We start from the raw sequence: 21076 nt of genomic DNA on the forward strand, positions 1-21076 counted from the left end.
TTGTAACAAGATTACATTGTGACTTTATTTGTACATGGTTACAACCTAGACCTTACTCGACCCAAATTTGCTAGTTGTCACAATTTCTGGGCAAAATTTTGTAGTATGACCTTTCTTGTTGCATGTGGCATAATGGAAACATTCTTCAATGTGGTGTCGGTTGCATTGGGTGCATAAAGGCTTCTGTGACAACCTGAAAATTTTGAATTAAGCAAGGTCTAAATTGTAACCTTATTTCAATGAAAACCTTGGAAACCATTAGAACATAAATGCATGTATATGAAAGTGTACACATGGGAAGTCACATACAAGGTAACCTCTTGAAAGTAAACAAGTTTATCAAGGCAAAAACTAGACAAATGGAATTGGTTAGGAATCACATGAGATGGATATAAGAACTTGTGTTATGATGCAACCTTGAATGCTTGAACTTTAAGGCAGTCATTTTATGTTTTCTAAGCAGTAGAAACATATACACATTTATAGGAATCATCCAAAACATAAATACACTGAAGGATACCATCTAAGACCATAAACCCTTCAATTGGGCCATGAATGGTCGTAAACACCTTAAAAGGGTCTTAGTTTGGCCGTGAACCACCTTTAGTGGATTATCTTTGGCCGTAAACTACTCTAGGGACCTATATTTGGCCGTGAACTACCCTAAAACCTAAGGAATGGCCGTGAACACCATCCTAGGAAGCATCTTGAGCGTAAACTCCATGGTGGACCCATACATGGCCGTGAACACCACCCTAGGAAGAATCTTAGAGCGTAAACATCATAAGAAGCAAGTATTTGGGTGTAAACACCTCCCTAGGGAACATCTTGGGCGTAAACACTTATATATTTGAAGTGTTTACGGATTTATGAGCTGTATTTTGCCATTTTCCCATGCAATCACGGATCCTTATGAATTATCCAACAGTTCTCTAAGTAAACTTCAAATCAGCTTCCCATCAACCTCCACTCTCTTATCAATGAACGTAAACCCTTCCTTATCACTCCTATTTTTCCTTTATGAGCGTAAACCACTCCTTATTATATTCCATTTATCATATTCACATTCTGTGAACTCATAAATTGCTCTCCAGCGTATTCAAGCCCCAAGTTTAAATTCTTCAAAGCAGTCCCTAGATCCTTGTAAGTATTTCAAGTTTTGGCTAGTGATTCTACATATTATTTTGTTTATTTCATCATATTTACACATAAAATTATGTGTCGATATTCCTAGGATATACTAAGTTGAAAGAGTTAATCAAACTCTTCAAGTGTTAGGACTTGAACACTTCTTAACATCTCTGCAAATCATCCACCAAACCAAAGCAAGGTGAGCTTTATACCCCCATATTTTCAAGTTTTTCTATGTTTTAGGGTGGGGGGGGGGGGGAAATACAAGTCAAACTATGTTCATTCCACAAATAACTACAAGTTTTCTTATATTTATGTTAAGGATAAAGTATAATTTGTACAAGTTATGGTATTTTCCAGATTTGACATAAATATGGTGGAATGTAAATGTTTATCAACAAAACTAACATGATCAATGTATAAAATCATAAGAAAATTTGGATCCATAAACTACATGCTTTTGGAAACCTTTATTAAAAGAGAGTTTTACTAGAAAGCTTTGATACAATATAGTCTTTTACAAATCTAGTGGGTTCAATGCCTAAGCAATATGTTTTGAATATATATTTTCATGCTGAAACACACCTTTATATCTATACAAAAGTGTATATATAAACAATTTCAAACCAACAAGATAAACCATAATGGGTGTAGTTTGGAAGTCACGAACCATGTTTTTCTCAAAGACACGATTAATCATATAACGGTATAACTATCCTGTTTTTACAAGAAAAGGGGTCATAGTTTGCATAAATCTATTTAGGCTCTTGCCAAACGCTTTTAGTCGTACCTACCTAGCGTACGTGTTAAGCACTGTTAGTTATAATCAGAATCTCCTGGAGGGAGAGCGGGAGTTTGTGTATAGATCTATACGGGGTTGACATCCCACACCTTAGTTGTTCACTACAGCTAGACTAGTCCAGTCTAGGGTGACAAATATCTTCAACAAAACTGTCGCGCGTAAAACGGCAAGAAAGGCACTCCGTCATATTAGTATGGTTATAACGGCTCGCATAGAGATAAACAAAACGATTTTGAGTTACGGAAAGCTATACCTCATTGGCTTTATTTAAAAGAAATGAAACTAAAAACTACTTCCTATATGATTTTCACCTCCATATTGGTCATGGGATTTTAAGACCTGGTTTACAACAAGCTTATACTTCATTAGCTTTATTAAAAGAAATGAGGTTATAAACTATTTTCCGTATTATACTCTTTTGCATCTTGGTCTTGGGATTTAAAACCACAGTTCACCTTTAAGAGAATACTGGATTTGTCTGGAATTATATATGTATTTTACAAGTAAAGGATATACACTCCATTGGTTTTATAAAGTACAAAACTACATTTCGTATATTATGTAAACAAATTTTCACAACTCCAGTCTTGGGATTTTAAGACAATCACCATCTTTTTATACAGAAAAGATAGGATTTTCTGGGAACGGTTTTTTTATACCAACTAAGGAAAAACAAAGAACATGCATGCAACTATACATGAATTTTATAACGAGACTCAAAAACTACTTTTTATAGAAAATATCGGATTTTCTGGAGTTTTACAACGAATTACGAACAAAGATATTATGATGTTTTATTTATAAAAATGCTTATGAACTCACCAAATTTTTAGTTGACGCTTTTCAAACTACTTGTATTCTCATGGATTTAGCAGGCAGGTACTCAACCCTTCATGATGACCGACGTCGTCCTTCATGATTTTTTTTTCTACTTTTCAATTGCTGTACTTGATTTTTGTGTGTAAACAATATGTAAACAATGTAAGTTTGTTATCTCAATGTATGAATGTTTGTGTTGCTATGTTTCATTACTATTCAAATGTTATGATACTGTACATGAAGTCACTCCATCCGCCCCCAGACATTTCCCCCGTTCTCATTTGGGGGTGTGACAGCTTGTTCCCAATTTAACCCTTTTGTTGGGTTGGAACTGGGGCTGTTGTCGTAGCATACAATTTTTCAGTTTGTTGCTTTTTTTACTGTTTCTGGTTTCCTCCATTAGACTTGCACTTGTGGTGGTTGTTGCTTACTTTTTGAGTTTCAACTTTTGCCACCATTGATCCTTGTCTTATTTCATTTTTGGTGAGTTACAAAGCTTGACGTTTAGCACTAAGGTACATTGTAGGATTTAATGAAAGCACCATCCCTTTTATCTGTGGTGACAGACCCCATAAATACCACTTCACCTTCTTGCTTTTCGGGTTCACCATGCCTTTTTAGGTTCCAAAGTTCATGCTCTAGGATCTGTACTCATACTGGCGTAGTAATCATCTATTAAGAGTGGTTTCATGTTTTACCATGTCATCAAGTTAGCAACTGAGATACCCAAAGTTTTCACATGGCCAGTCCACCATGTCAGGGCTTCATCCATCTACGTGCATGCGGATAAACGCACTTTGCTAACCTTAGAGCCATAGCATGTATCAAAAACAACTTCAACCTTGATAATCAAATGAGTTATGCTCACAACGCCTTCATTTCCATAAAATTTTCATGGCTAACAATTTATGAAGTACTTGTAGGAACAAGTTCTTCTAGGCACCTATGGATGTTAGTGAAGAGTGCTTCCAAGTCTATTTCCTAGTCCATTCACTTCCACAAGTTGTGTTCCATCATTCGAACTCCTTGCAGTTTCCATTGCGATTGTAACGCGTTCTGATACTAGTTATTCCAATTCTACCATAGTTTGAGGAAGCCCTGACTCAGGAGGTGGTTGAGTTGGAGTGATAAAGGTTGTTTTTTCAGTTATGCGGGTCAAAACCGGCCTCGTTGTTGGTCGGCCTCTTCAGGTTTGTCTAGTACTTGGTTCCGTAGTTGGTTCTACTTATGGGTGTAACATGATGTTTCTTCTTGGAGGCATTTTTTATTCCTATTTCAGTTACTAGTAGAGGTTAAGTTTGCGATGATTTTCTAGTCCTTTCATAATGTTATTATTCACAAACACGATTCATGTAACTGTTTAACAAATTTTTAAGCTTAATAACATATGCTTCATTACTTTAAACATTAACATCCGAGTACATTAGTCTTTATTGTTTTTAAAATGTAAAGACTTATCATTAGTGGTACAAGGCCCTACTAACAAATAAATAAACTTAACATATGCTTACATATCCTAATATGTATCCGAGAAGTTTGTCACCAAAATTTGCATGTATCTAAAAAATTTGCCCCATTACTTTAAAAAACCTCATAAATTGGGCTACAATGTGGGACATTTCCTCATACTTTCCCAATAGTATTGCATGTTTCCCTTCTAGTATTTCATGTCTTTCTTCTAGTGTTGCATGCCTCTCCTCGACTCCGTGTGTTGTCTACTAGTTCCCATGGTTACTTTCCCACACAGGTTGCTCTATACCCGACCGACGATGGAAACGTCGGGGTTGAGACGGTACAATTAGATCATAGTCAACGACATATATTGACCTTTTAACACATTTAAATCAATTTATTACAGACTTTTAAGTTTGGAAATGAAATTACATCATAATAATTCAAACACACAATGATAATATAAAACATATCAAGTTTATCACAAAGGAGAGGAAATATAATTTGCTTAGAACCGATGTCCTACCTCTGGCTTCTTAGTTACATGAGAATACACATTCTTAAAATACGACAACAAAAATTGTTGCTGAGATCTAGAAGTTTTGGATCCATGGGTTTTATAAAAAGAAATCTTTATAAAATGTAGAATGTTTAAACAAAATATTTTGGGAAAAAACATAACCAACAATGTTATCAATATGATTCATGTGAGAACCGATACTTGTAATCCCATACAAGTATTCATGTTAAATTTACGTATAATGAACATGTAAAAATCAACATATTTTTGTGAAGGGGATTATAAAGTGTTTATTTATATAAACAAACACTAACAATTTGTTTAACATTCTACAAGTGAATCTCTATACTACACACAACCTTATCTTATTCTATATTAGTATTTTTGTATCTAAGATTTTGTGGAACAATAACCGAGCTATATCACTTGAACCCACCTCTGTGAAGCATAAAAAAAATAAGTTTGGTTCCTGTTGTCCTAACGACGTTTCATCAACGTCGTGAATAAAAAGAGTAAAATAAAAAGAAGATGTCGTCCGTTTTTTTTCGACAAACGATAGTTGTAGCTAGCAACCACAAACGGGGGTGTTGACCCGTATAGATCTATACACACATTCTTCTCTCACAATAGATTAACGGCTACTATAGAGGACTTCACTAAGTCAGTGTTCTTAGTTTAATGAATGAGAAAGTTACACAACAATCCCATGTTATAGTATCAATTCCCAATTGTTTATGTTTGGAAACTTGTTTTAAGAGTTCAATTACTTTTAAAGTAAATCAAAACTATTTCCTATCCAAATTTTGACAGCACCCTAACTCTAAGTGACCATAACAAACACATTTCATATCATTTATACAATAACACTTTTGACATGTTCATTTTGTGAACAACTTATTACGATTGACACTTTTATGTCCCTCTAATAGGTGAATTCATTAATATCATAAGTCGTATTTCTCTTTTCTACAACAAGTCTTTATTCATGTATTTAAGTAGTTATAATCAGTTGTAAGCTTTTCTAAAATGTTTGATTTAAGAACATAAGTTTTCATGGCATATTTGATGGTTTGTTCCATGCAATAACTACATATAAGACTATTATTTGACACAAAGGTTTGCATGTAAAACACAAAGTTACCACACCATAAGTATGACATCAAATATATATATATAGAAGTAGCAGTGTAGTCTTTATATATTGTCATTTTAATGTTTATATTTGATTCTTTTATTTATAAACATTTGGGCCCGTTTTAATTATTCCTCATAATAATCTATTTTATATTTTCATCTATTAAATATAAGCTTGATTGACCAAGGTACAGTTTCGTGACATTTAACCGCTTGAAAAATATCGTTCACCACGATCCGTCGTTTTGGTTCATAAAGTTGTCGAATTTCTATCCCTCACCACTTTTAAGTATAAGTTCGTAGATAGAGTTTAAATTACTCATCAACCGGAGACGTGTTGAAATGGTAATTAAATTTCACGTACGAATGACGTTATTTGAGAGATTTCGCGAACCATTTTTAGTTTGGAATAAGAAAATGTAACGAAATTTATCATTAGTCACTAGTTTTATTTTCACGAGACCGTCTCTAAATACAACGTGTTAAATTTATTAAACCATTTTTGATAAAAAAAAATACTCATTTTGCTTAAAAATCAAAATATTATATCGTACAATCGTTCCTAATTTTGCCATGTGTTACAACCATCTACTGATGCCCCTAGATAACTCGAGTCCCAACATATCTCAAACGAGCCATATGAATCAGACTCTAAGTGATTAATCATATTACATAAATAAGGTAGACCTTATTCCTCATGAAACTCTATAATACGACACCTAAATTCAAATTATTAAACCCCTCCTGGTGCTCGAATGGTATCCCTGACGTATCACCGAGAGACATTTCTACAAGACTCTCAAACAACCTGCACATCTTCAACTGTCTTCTTTCCCTTTTCGCCATATATATGCTTCAGAATTGGTAAATACTAAACTCTATAATGCATCAGGTAAATCCTAGCCTTGCAGCCGAACATATCGTCATGATTGGACTAGGGCATCACTTTGTAATAATGGTTCTCACCCGCTTGGGTTCGAACCTGCACCTGTTTGTGATGACAACTAATCCCCACACCAACGTACTCATCCCTCTGTTTCCACTATCACATGTAGCTCCTATATCACTATCAGAATTAATCGATCGGTAACCTCTCGCTAAAGACGGCTAAGTTATGACCTCGGTAACCAAAGGTAGCCATCACTATCCTATCACCGACGACCTCAACTACAGGAGGATGAAACATACTCTTAAAATCACGACCTCGTCGATCCCAAAATTCAAAAAATATAAACGAACGATAGTCCCATCATCAACAATCACTAAAGCACCCGAGTAACTAATTATAATGCTATATAGACAAAACCATGTAACTTCCCAAACATAGTCACATTATTGTTGATACGAAGGCATCTATACGTAACATACGTACGTAATAGGAATTTGAAAACAACAACATAAGGCATGAAGAATACATTCAATTCATGTCTTGAGCCCCTGCCTCCGCCTCCTATAAGACTGCATATACTAGGACATGAGCCACCTCTACCACTAAGCAAGCATATTTTTCCCTAGTGTGACTATGACATAACTTGTTGGGTCAAAAATATGGTTTATACTTTACTTTTCTAGGCATTAATAGTTTTTGGTCGTGTAATATATTTTTGCAGTTGTATTTACGGCCGTAAACCCATTTACGGCCGTAAACCCATTTATGGCCCATATTCCCCAAGTATATATATAGGTGTTAGGTGGTTGAGGAGCTTTAGTGTGTGTTAGTGTGTGTGAATCTTGTATCTGGATCTTCATTGTAATCAAATCATACAAGATTCATCATCTTCTTCTCCTTCTCTTCTATTTGATCTGACATCATCCAATTGATTGGGATTCCGCACCATCAATTGGATCTGATTGATACACAAGCAGATTGGGGACTTACAATTGGTATCAGAGCTTGGATTGTATTAGTCAATTTTGTCAGATCTGGAGCTTATTTGATCTTATTTTTGAAGGATTCCTGCGTTTTTGGATAGATCTCTGAAAATTAGGGGGCGTTTGTTCTTCGTGTTTTTGATAAAAAGGGGTTTTTGATCGAGTTTTGGAGCTTTAAAGTCGAAAAAACGTTGTTTTTGGTCGTAACTAGCGAGGGGGTGGCGGCGTGAACGGTCAGCAGCTAGGGTTTCCGAGATTACGGCCCGGAGTTTACGGTCCGAGATTACGGCCGGTCTTCGCACGTGTATGGCTTCGGAGTTCACGGCCATCGCGTTCACGGTCAGCTTTGTTTACGGCCAACCTCGGTCTCGGTCTCGGTCAGCAGCTTGTGCGAGACTTCGATCAGATTGTCCGAAGTTCGCAGTAGTCGTTTCCTCGCACAACAGCGTCCAATAAAAAAAAGAGAATCGAAGTTGGGGGTGTCGGGGATCGAACCCGGGTCTCCTCCCTACCAATACTCGCGTCTTACCAACTCTTCTAAGCTGCACCTTGGTTCATCCCTTCCGATTTTAATTCAAATACATTGCCATTCGCACCTAATTTCGCCCATTTGACATTTTTAACCCAAAAATCAATTTCCTTTATTTTCAAAATCCATTTTCAACCAAAAGTTTTAGTTTTTAATTTTTAAATTTTTAATTTTGACTTTTGACCTTACTTTTTGTCTTTGACTTTCAAGTTTGACCTTTGACTTTAAATTTTGACTTTCTCGTTTAACCTTCAAATTTTCAAATTTAGCTTTTCGGTTTGACTTTTAAGTTTGACTTTTTAAATTTGACTTTTAAGGTTGACTTTTGAGTTTTTAGTCAAAGAATTAAAAAAAAATGAGTTCCGAATCTATTCCGGTAAATGAAGTTTCATGTACTCCAGCTTGTGAAACTACGATTAAATTTTTTCGGGAACAAATTGATTTATTAAAAAGAGAAGTTGAGGACCTGAGATATGAAGGATATCAACTCAGGAAAGGACAAAAACCCCTAAAGGCCCAGTTAGAAACAAAAATAAAGGACTTTAAGAGAATTCAGGAAGAATACAGTGAAAAATGTGAAAATTATGATTATATCAAGAGACAGAATGATGAGTTAATTACTGAGATTGATACATTAAAGAGACAATTTGAAACTGCGAATTTTGATTTTAAAAGGTTTGATGTATCAAGCGAGGTAGTTGCAAACATGATTGACCATTGCCTGCAGTTCAAACGAAACCAGCAAAAGGGTTTAGGATACGATAATGTACCTCCTCCTTTTAATCATACATATCAATATCAACCTTTGTCTAAAGAGGAGATTGCCAACGAACCATTCATGGTTTATGGAAAGCCATCTGGTTTTGTTTCAGGAGGAATTATTAATGTTAAAAGTACTAATGTTTCTGAAAATAAAAATGTTTTACTTCCCCTGCAAATCAATCCTTAAAACAATCAAAGCAAGAAGCTGAAGGATATGTTTCTGAAAATAAAAATGTTTCTGAACCTGCTGTTTCTGTTTCAAATGATAACTCTTTTGTTTCCGATGTTAAAATCAATGATACATCTTGTGATGCTTCTGCATCGGATCATGTTGAGTTAAATTTTTTTGACATATTTGATGATTTGTTTGAAAATACTGATGTTCCTGTTTCTAGCACATCTACTTCATGTGCAGGTAAAGTAGCAGAGGATGAGAACAAGGAGAACACCATTGAACAAACCAACATCTCCTTAAGCTCTGAATCTGTTGCTTCGAACTCATCTGCTTCTGATCATCCTGCTGTTGAGAAATACAGGCCACCAATTCAAGTGAAACAGAGTGCCTGTTGTAATTGTGCTTCTGGGAACAATAAGAGACAAGGCAAAGATACGCCACCAGGGGCAGGAAGAAACAACTTCACAGTGAAGAAAAAGACATGTTTTCACTGTGGAACACCTGGTCACATTGCCCGAAATTGTCCTAATCGCGCATACGTTCCCTACTATGCACAAGGGTGGCAGAACGTGCCAAGAGGGAGATACTCCAAAAGAAACCCCTCAAGGTCACGTTCAGACAATGGTGACTGGAACGCGCAGAAGGCCAAGAATCAAACCCACAAGGCCAAGAATCCGAATCCCAAGGGCAAGAAGGGAATGTCGGCCAAGAAGCCCAATCCAAGAGATGCTCCAGTGAAACAAAGACCGATTAGGTCAAAGTCATCTCAACGGCCGACATCAAGATCAAAAGCAAGTATTGAGCCACCCATCAGATCGAAAAAGAAATGGGTTAAACCCAACTACAAATGGGTTCCAAAGGCTCACTCTTCCAAATCTTCTAACGATTCTAATATTTCATCATCTTCTTTTTGTGATAAACAGGATATGTCATGGGAGAGAGTATCGTGCAAGGGTGAAAAAGGTCAACCCAGTTTCAAAATGGGCTGGGTTCCAAAGACCAACTAATCCCGCTCTGTGTCGGAACAGCTATGGAGGCATATCATCAGACTTTGGTTTGTTGGTAGTGGCTGTTCCAGGCACATGATAGGGGACATCTCTCAACTGTACAACATTCATAACTTTGTTTGGGAGTATGTGTCCTTTGCGGGAAAGGAAGAACGGAGGTGATCACTCATGGGGTTTGTGCTTAATGACATGAAGAATTTTCGGATCTATTCTGAGATTATGCGTGCTGTTGTCAGACCTTCTGGATGCAAATTCAATCGGTGACTTACGGTTGGATTTTTCTTCTCGATATTCCTGAGTTTATCTTACACTGTTTCATTTCAAAGACATTTCCTTTAATTTCCGTATATGTCTTTCTTTAGTAGGTATTGTTTTGGGAAGTGATATGAAGTATAGTGCTAATGGGCAATTTATGATGTTTGTAATGCACTAAAGCCGAATTGTCTAGACTCTGTATTCAATGTGCTGGTAGGCACAAAGGATTCAAAAGGACTAGACTCAGTTTGAAAATTGAAAGGACTTGACTAATATGAACTTAGATAGTTTCATTTGGACTGACCATACGACGCTCGGGTAGATTGAGCAATGAGATAAACATGGGAACCTACGAGATACACTAAAAGTTAATTATCTAGAACTGTGGCTAAACATTTCCTTGATGTATGGACTTATGTCCTTAATTCCGGTATTGATAGGGCAACTGGGGGGTTCTAATAAAGTAGGTATGTAGGAAATTATTTTCTTTCTTTCTATCTGTCAGTCATATGTTGCTTCCTTTGTGTGATTATAACATATCCGACCTGGATTGCAACATATGCAACTCTAATTCTACGCACCTCCTTATCTATGAAATTCTTTCTATCTGTTAGCCATATGTTGTCCCCTCTGCGTGATCGGAAGATCCGACCTGGGACACAACATATGCAACATTCTACCTCTCAATCCCTCTATCTATGTTAGTCATATGTTGTTCCCTCTGTGTGATTGGAAGACATCCGACCTGGGATACAACATATGCACTTCTATATGTGACTTCTTTCTTAATGATATAATACTCACCTAAAGTAAAGAGTTCTTTGGAAGTTCTTGATTACCGGGGAATATCGGGAAGTGGGAAACACGTTCTAGTTCATCTAAAATTGAACCATTTAATAGGTTGTCTATAGATCTTGCTGCTTAATTTAAGTGGACAACAATATCCTTGGTCGTCGTCAGCTAAATGTCCATTTAGGAATATATATCACAATGACTTGTTACCTATAATCTGTCCACATTGTCAACATCCTTTGTGTTTAAGTGGACCACAATACCGGTGATTGACCAGATCTAGACATGCAGGCGTGTGCTGACAAACGATATTGGATTGCTTCACAACTTTGATCCCAAATATTTTTGTTTTTGTTAAATTTGTTCATAGTTTTCCTCTATGCACAAATTTAGGGGGAGAATTAAAAAAAATCAAAAATCAAATAAAATAAATTCAAAAAACAAATAAAAAAATCCAAAAATAGTGTTATTTCTATTTTATTTCTTGTTCAGAAAAATCAAAAATCCAAAAATATTTTTGTTTCTATTTTTTATTTTTCCAGAATATATGAAAAATACAAAAATATTGCATGCTAAGTTTTCTTTTAGTTTTGTTTTGTCTTGAAAGTGAATTCAGGTGTAGATGAGACTCATGGAGTTTGTCTCGAAAATTTCTGAGCCAAGGCTTCATCTGTGATCATCGAAGTATTCTCATTCGAAGGAGCAAGAAATGAAGATTATTCTTTCAACTTTCAATCTTTCAACCCCAGAAGAAAGGTGAAGCTGACTTGAAGATTATGTGACGGATTGCATTGAAGCCTCCTCAATCAGTTTGCTGCTATCTTAAACCTGCTGAAGTGATCCAGAAGATTTGTTCTCTCTGACGTTCTCTCTGAAGATTCTCAAGCTGAAAGAAATATCTTTCAAGAATCAGTACGTCAAGCCTCCTCACCCAATGTGCGTTCAATGCCAAATTCTGAAGAAAAGCTCAAGTGCTCAAGATGAAGTCATTCATTGAAGATTCATCAAGTTCATCTTGAAGTTGTGAAGAATTTTAAGATAAATGCTGAAGCCAAGCTTACAATGAAGATGAACAAGAAAGCCAGCTAGTTCTTAGGGGGAGCTTGTTGGGTCAATTAAGAAAAGAAAGCTATAAACCAAGGGGGAGATTGTTGGGTCAAAAATATGGTTTATACTTTACTTTTCTAGGCATTAATAGTTTTTGGTCGTGTAATATATTTTTGCAGTTGTATTTACGGCCCAATGGGTGTTTACGGCCGTAAACCCATTTACGCCGTAAACCCATTTATGGCCCATATTCCCCAAGTATATATATATAGGTGTTAGGTGGTTGAGGAGGGATTGATGAACAGAAAAGGAGTGTACGGCCAAGAGAGAAAGTTAAAGAGAAGAGAGGAGCTTTAGTGTGTGTTAGTGTGTGTGAATCTTGTATCTGGATCTTCATTGTAATCAAATCATACAAGATTCATCATCTTCTTCTTCTCCTTCTCTTCTATTTGATCTGACATCATCCAATTGATTGGGATTCCGCACCATCAATTGGATCTGATTGATACACAAGCAGATTGGGGACTTACATAACTCCACCTCCATTGTGCAGTCTTGACAAACATGTCCATTCCGTCCTATCTTTCACATTTAAACATGTAGTGCACAAACCCGTAGGTCCTTCCACCCTTACCATAGAGGTGATGGGTTTTGAGCATCCTAACACTCCTATGGTGTACATGCAACCCTATAAACCTTGGATCTATGTTTTCTATATTATACATGCAAATAAGAACTTTCCAAGGTTTCACCCTAACTAGCATACTATGAAGTAACTATACTACAAGAAACTAGGTAGGTAACATACCTTTTGATGAAGCTTGAAGTCTTGAACTTTAAGAGCTTAGCCCCAATAGTGTGGAAGCCTCAAGTGGAATCACAAATCACCAAAACCAACTTGGAATAACTAGAGAATAAGGATACTTAGGTTCTCTCTTAGAAATCGCCCATGCCCTCTTTTCTATACACTAGTGCCCATCTCATGAACCAAGGCCCTCTTTATATAGTATGGAGGATTAGGGTTACATTCATGTAAACCCTAATACCCATGACCTTTCATTTCCATAGGATCCATGGGTTAAACACTCCATGGACTATCCATGAAAGCTTAGCCCAACCTAAATGAACTTGGTCCACCACAACTTGGTTCACCATATATATATAAGAGTCCATATTTAATTAGTTCCTTTTGATCACTAGATTAATTCTAAATTAATTCTTGATCAATACTAATTAAATAATATGATTTCTTATTAATATATCAGAACTTATAATATATTAATATAAATCACTAGTATCCTTTTTTCCTCATTTTGTCTATCCAATTGTTCCGATGAAGTGCAACCCATGAGTGTTGTAGCAACTCTTGTTATGTCCAACATCTTAGACATCTACAAGCCAACTCATGACAGTCTTGCCTTAATACCTACTTCCAATGTATTAACGACTGTGGATGGTTTGCATAACTTAGTCATTCTGGAAGAATGTCCTAGTTATTCTCGAAGTCAAAACATGCAAAGTGAAACACAAGAATAATTGAATCCAATATGGTCTCAGAACTTATGAATATAAATTACTCATTATTCATTGTTTCGGTTTTATCAACTTTATACTCGAATTAAAAAACACTAGTTGTCCCATGTTCCAAGCATGTACACTATGTTTTCCAAACAACACTTATGCCATACACAAAGTGTGCACACTATGTTTGTTTATGATCCTTACTTTGTGAAATAGATCGATTGAACATAATTCCAATGATTCTCATTTCACACTCCCAAATCCTTATTGAAAAATGTAAGAATTCCAAATTCATATCATTACCGAAATCTGTTAGATTTTAAACTTATATGCACTACCCTCTTGTAATGCACAAAGTCATAAAGACTTGTCAACAGTCATTACAGAGTATTCCAATGGAGATCAACTCCATGAAACGAAGTCTCATATTCAAAGTACATTGCTCTGAACATGCTTCTTGCATTAAGTTTTTCTAATCTTACACAGATTGCTTCCACCTATGGAGACAACTCCATATTCCCATTTTGACTACTACTTCTAAATAAGAGTTTCCTTTTTTCAGAATATGTCAATATGGTCCTTCCAAAGTGAACACTATACTTCCAACTGTCCCTGAGCAACCAATCTTTGGTAAACCTTAGATTGTCCTCGACAATTGCTTAATCATTTTAGTCATATCCAATTCTAGACCTTTTCCCTTCTTAATGCCCCCAAGCATTTGGAAAATTTAGAAAGGATAAATATTATAGCACATGTAATCGACCCTATAACCGAAGCATATGGGACACGATTCATGATGTCTCATATATATATCCTTGACTATGAGGAGGGATGCCGTAATCATAATCAAATTTTGAGAACGTAATATATAGAATTTTCTTATGTTGAACCATTCCAACATAAAATTCATATATATATATATATATATATATATATATATATATATATATATATATATATATATATATATATATATATATATATATATATATATATATATATATATCCTTGACTAAAGATGATTAAAATCTCAATCTAAGCTTTTAGAACTGAAATGAAGTATATCCTCTTCCTTAATTATAGCAAAACAACTTTTTCAACCCCTACAACTTCACGAATTGAAACTTTTGTTTTCTATAATTAACATTGCTAACTTGCAATACGTATCATAATTATCATGCTCCCACTAACATGATGATTATTAGCATAACACTTATGCTCCCACTAGCTTTGACATGTATCTAGAAAACAGTTGGACTTTTAGAGGTCAATACTTTATTAACTTTCTTACCAAAGTTCAGATTTCTGATAACAGATTGCTTTGACATTACTTTATCAAAATCATACACCTTATCTTAGATAGCTCACATGTGTGTCTAAACAATTTCAAAACTATGAAAAGGGATGCCGTAATCATAGTCTCAATTGTTTAGACCTTTGCCATTTCTCATAATTCCATGTTAGTGTGTCGGTTAACCACGCAAGCTCCACTAATGACTTTGAGTATGCAAATATCACAATTACTATCTACTTAAAATCTACTTAGTGAAAGTGTTTCCTCACCATCATTTTCATGAATCGGAGAGAAACCTTATGATACTTAGATTTTATGGTGTATGTGTTCTTATCCATGTGAATTTGTCAAACCCATAATCACTAACTACTAGGTTAGTGACTAATCTTAACTCATATGGACTGAACTTGTGCAATCTTAACTCCTTGCCACTTGGCAGCACAAAGCCTACCATTATTGAAAGAGACCAAAGCCTCGACAAAACTAAATTAAAACAAAAAGAAGAATACAAGGAAAAATCAAATTGTCAAACAAATAACAACAACTCATCTAATCTATGCCAACCAATCCAAAGCCAACAACACAACCACTTCCTACTACAAATCAAATACCACAGCCTAAACCAAAAAACAACAATAAAAAACCAATCAATACCCTTGGTCTCAAACACCCTAGAAACCAAACACACACAGCAGACCAAAAGCCAAATCAAATGCCAATCCAATCCCCTATCCAAATATCGGCATCGAGTCCATTCCCAAACCCAATTGAAAGCAAAATAGTCGCCCCTCCATCTTCCCAGATTCCATACCATCAACATAGAGTCACCATCTCTTATCTTCCACCAATTCATCCAAATCAGCCACATTTTCTTGCAACAAGAACAACCATAAAAACATGGGAAAAAAGGTATCATCAACCACTCTAAACTAATCCCCATACAGCCAAAGCAACAGTTAACCCTGCTGTTACAACTCAGAGTGTCATGACCCTTAAAAAACCCATAGTGGCAGTTCTAATTCTACCCATCCAATACCAAGTCAAATTTTCTTCCCAACAACCAAAAAAACACAAAAACAGGAATTTCAACTCAAATCGAACCCATTCCCAATCTCTCTGAATTCCTATTCTACTACCTGGCGTTTTCCCAGTAAATAAACACACCCAAAAACTCAGAATATGAATAAGAAAAAATAAGCCCAAAAGACAAAAATACCCCTAATATTCCCCAAACCCCATCCGTCAATTCAAACAAGTATCTCACTTGACACGGCATCAATCACGTGTCCAGAGCAATATAAATGAATAATCTCAAAAAGATCATATTCCTTATATTACTCTGTAAGGTACCAAGGGTATTAAAGGAAAAAAATCCTCCTTTAACACCAAAACCGTCAATTCCTTTTAACAAAACAACCCCACAAGTTATTAAATCCCAATAGGATCCAATCCTTGCACCTGTTGCCTCATAATATCATTGCATCCAAAAAAACCTCCATTTCACCAGATTAACATGTACAATACACTCACCAATCAACAACTTACAATCACCATCCATCTCCAACACAACCAGCCTAACTCCTATTTTTTCTTTTCCATTTATCTCAATACCCCAACTCCTGCATAAATCAACATTGTTCCCACTTTTATGTAACTTCATTCCTAATAATTTCAACCTAATGCTTCCACAGATCTCATTGGAAATAGTATCAAAATCCGAAAACCTATTTCTAAAGATTCTAGCATTTCTTTGTTTCCAAATGAAGTAAATAGTGCAAGTCAACACCAATCATTTGACAACACTATTCAACCTCTTACCCTTAACATTTTCCACAAAGAACTTTAGCACATTATCCCAATTATTAGGACAATTACTCATAGCAGCCTTACCTTTTGAGAAACTCCATAATTTTCCTGGAAAGCCACACTCAAAGAAGAGATGTTTTACTGAATCTTCTTTAGGTTTACAAAAAACACAAACCAAATTGTTCCTGTTATCCCAACGATTGATCTTATCCTGTGTTTTAAGCTTATCAATAATCACAACCATAGAATAAAAGCATGGCTTGCAATGTTATCACCAAAGCAAACAGTTTTTTCCCAATCAACTTTCCCTCTGCCATCCCTTATATCATTCCAAACACTAAAAGTCGAGAACAATCCTTTTTTACCTTTATTATCTACCCACACAATTTTATCCATCTGGTTACGATTCCCAACAGTTATATTATCCTCAAAAAACTCTTGATTAAAATCTGCCCAACTATTAGGCCATGTAATATATCCCTCCACACATAAATCAACAACCTTTGTGCTATCACTATACCCAGCTTCTCTGATCATCCTTCTAGATATTATCTCACTTAAAATGCCTTTCGGATGCCACCAGTCATGCCAAGCTAAAATACTATCACCTACTCAAACTACATAAAAGAAATGCTTCCTTATGTATTGTCTTATGTTCAAAAATCTTTTCCAAGTCCAACTCATATTATGCTTGTTCAAAATATCCCAAAAATTTCTATCCTTCAAATGATATTTCTTTGCCCATTTCACCCAAATGGAATTATTCCCACTAACTAATTTCCACACATGCTTAGCAAGCAAAGCAACATTCCATATTTTTAGATTCTTTATTCCCAACCCACCTTCATCTTTAGGAATGCAAACCTCTTTCCATTTGACTTTCACATTCCCCTTTTTCAACTCACCACTACTCCATAAAAAACCTCTTAAGATCTTTTCAATTTCATTTAAAGTATAAACTGGGATCAAAAAAACTAAAGCCCAGAACACATGAATTGTCACAAGAACAGAATTGATTAACTGTAATTTTCCTGCAAAAGATAAAATTATGTTCTTCTAATTAAAGATCCTCTTCTTCACCTTTTCAACCAAGCTTTTGCACTCTGAAATACTAGCTTTCCCAGCAGTTAAAGGCACTCCCAGATATCTGACAGGCAAAACTCCACTCTTGAAAGGAAGAATCCCCAAAATCATCCCTCTCATAATCGGTTTAACCCCACAAAAGAAGATTTAACTTTTAGGAATGCTTATACTGAGGCCTGATACCAACTTAAACTCATCCAACGCCTCTTTAACCACACGAACAGAACTAGCATTGCCATGACAAAAAATTAACAAGTCATCAGCAAAACTTAAGTGAGTGATTTTTTGACTTTGGCATCTCCAATGATATTTAAAATTCCTATTCTCACATATTTTCCTTCTCAAGATTAAGCTAAAAACCTCCATTACAATCGTGAACAAATAAGGGGATAAAGGATCTCCCTGTCTTAGACCACGTTTTCCTTCAAAAAATCCATGATCAAATCCATTAATACAGATGGTGAACTTTTGGGAAGAAACACAAGTCATGATCCAATTAATCATGAACGGGTGAAACCCAAAACCTATTAAAGCCCATTCCAAAAACTTCCAATCCACTGTGTCATACGCCTTTTGAATATCGAACTTCATAGCACAACGGGGACTGCCTTTATTTAAATTATACCCCTTCATAAGATCTTGCGATAATAAAATATTATCAAAAATCGACCTTCCCGGAATAAACGCTTATTGATTTGCATCAATTATGGTCCCCAAGCAACTTCGGATTCGATTAACTATAATTTTACTAATGCATTTGTAAATAGAGTTACAACATGCAATTGGCCTGTAATCTGTAACCTCCTTAGGAGCATCAACCTTAGGAACCAAGATAATCCTTGTAGAATTGACTTCCTTCAGCAATTTCCCACTCCAGAAAAACTCCCTCACTGCCCTGCAAACATCATTACCAACAATACTCCAAGCAGCCTTATAAAATTTTGAAGAGTATCCATCTGTACCAGGAGCTTTCAAATCATCAATGTCAAACATGGCTTCACGAATTTCTTTATCAGTAATAACACGAATCATATCAGTAGCCAAGTTATTGTCCAACTTCTTTTCAAACAAAGTGTCCATATTAGGAATAACCTGCATACTATTATTATCCATTCCCAAAAATTCCCGGAAATGTCCTACAAATTTATCAATCAAACCTATCCCTCTAATCCATCTTCCTTCATCATCCAAAACAGCATCCACTCTCTGGCGATTAATATTACATTTAAGGATATTATGAAAAAAAGAAGTATTCTTATCTCCTTCTCCCAACCATTTAAATTTAGATCGCTGTTTCAAAAAGCCTTCTTCATCAAAACAAGTATCATAAAATTCCTTCATCACACAAGAAAGCTCGCAATTGATTTCATCATTGAACGGATCAGCATCACTAGCAGCCTACAACTGATCCATTCTACTCCTCAATTCTTTTTTCTTCACTCCAAATCTGCCAGAGCAATTAAACAGCTTCCTGCAAGGTTTTTTTAGTAACTTAAGTTTTTGCACAACTTGAAACGTGACATACCCGTCCACCTTAGTTTCCCACGCCGATTTCACCATAGGAAGAAATTCCTCCTTACTAGAAATAAAATTCACAAATTTAAAAGGAGGAATAATACGCTTCCCGTTCAATGGGATATATAAAATCGCAGGACAGTGATCCGAAACCCTATATGGTTTGAAAATAACATAAGCATTCGTGAACTCATCAATAAATTTCATATTTGCCATAATCCTGTCCAATTTCTTCCGGTTACCCTTTCCACTCTTTGGAGTTTTAGACCAAGTAAACTGCATACCAGTATACTTGACATCAACAATTTCAATTCCATCAACACACTCTTGAAAATCTACCACTCCTCTTTTAATCTTTGAAGAATCAATCATGTATTCCGAATTGGTGAGAGCCACATTAAAATCCCCCATTAAGACCCATGAATCATTCTTAACAACCACTTTGTGCTTCAATAAATCTTTCCAAAGTTCTCTTCTATTAATGTGATAATTAGCCCCATAGACAAAAGAAATGTATAACTCTTTCCCAGACTCATGGATCCGACCAATACAGTGAACCACTTGATCAGACTTATTCAAAACCATTAGGTCAATAATCTCCGGATTCCAACCAATAATAATACGAGTACCTCCTAAACAATCACTCGTATTCGAAATCCATTCCCATTTGCCAAAAATACTCTTACAAGTACTTTTCAATTTACTTTCATGAATATGAGATTCCAAAACTGCACACACATTCATCTCATTTTCAATAATGATCTCCTTAACCTCCTTTTGCTTAATGCTTTTATCCAAACCTCTTATATTCCAAAACCCAATATTCACCATTTTTCACCTTTGGGTTTGTTGATAGTTTTCTCCTCAACTATCTGAGTAACATCCTTATTCCCCTTACATAGAGCATTCAATCCCTTGTTAATAGCACTAGTATTAGCATCCACAATAATCTCTTCCATGAACTCCGAAGAGAAAGAATCAAGATCATCATTGTCCTCACTCCTCGAGACTTTTTCAATCTCTTTATCCATAAATTCGCTCAGAATATCAAAACAATTTTGACATCTAGTCACATCAACTTTAACATTCAAAGGTAACTTATCCTTACCTTGAAAATTAACATCTTTATTTTATTTTCCAATCTTGCCCCCAGCATTAGGATTCTGATTCCCAGCCTTCTCACTTCCTCCAAGTTGGTTCATAGAATAACTAGTACCAATATCCATTTTCCCTTGTTCACTACTCCCACTTTCCTTATATTCCCTATTTACACTTCCCCTAAAGTTTTTAGATCCCCCTGTATATTTCCTTTTATATCCCCCTTCATTGTTTCTACCAAAGTTATTTCTCTGACCTCCTTGATTCCCCTGTTTATAGAAAACCCCTCCATTATTCTTGTTGCCTCCAGTCTATTTACCACCACTCCCCATATTATTACTTTTCTTCCCATTCTTCTTAGAAACCATAGTAAAGCCATTATCACCACCAATTTTATCTACAATACCATCCGTAAAAGAATTATCAGCTTTCTCAGCCTCCTCAATTCCTGATTTAAGGCTA

At 35.7% G+C, this 21076-nt stretch overlaps 2 protein-coding genes across 2 annotated transcripts; both read right to left on the reverse strand.

The window, feature by feature from the left end:
- Nucleotides 1-16586: 16586 nt before the first annotated feature.
- Nucleotides 16587-18592, reverse strand: LOC145106218 (uncharacterized). The gene is made up of 5 exons (XM_079043238.1): nucleotides 18172-18592; nucleotides 17669-17949; nucleotides 17204-17314; nucleotides 16924-17129; nucleotides 16587-16731 (listed from the first exon to the last, which is right to left on the reverse strand). The coding sequence occupies exons 1-5, from the start codon at nucleotides 18590-18592 to the stop codon at nucleotides 16587-16589; spliced, it is 1164 nt and encodes a 387-aa protein (XP_078899364.1).
- A 96-nt stretch (nucleotides 18593-18688) lies between these two features.
- On the reverse strand, nucleotides 18689-20547 carry LOC145106220 (uncharacterized). The gene is made up of 3 exons (XM_079043239.1): nucleotides 20355-20547; nucleotides 19442-20244; nucleotides 18689-19207 (listed from the first exon to the last, which is right to left on the reverse strand). The coding sequence occupies exons 1-3, from the start codon at nucleotides 20545-20547 to the stop codon at nucleotides 18689-18691; spliced, it is 1515 nt and encodes a 504-aa protein (XP_078899365.1).
- Between the last annotated feature and the right edge of the window lie 529 nt (nucleotides 20548-21076).

This window comes from Lactuca virosa, chromosome 4 (genome assembly GCF_052849685.1).
Source record: "Lactuca virosa cultivar CGN04683 chromosome 4, Lactuca_virosa_CGN04683_v6, whole genome shotgun sequence".
Lineage (NCBI taxonomy): Eukaryota > Viridiplantae > Streptophyta > Magnoliopsida > Asterales > Asteraceae > Lactuca > Lactuca virosa.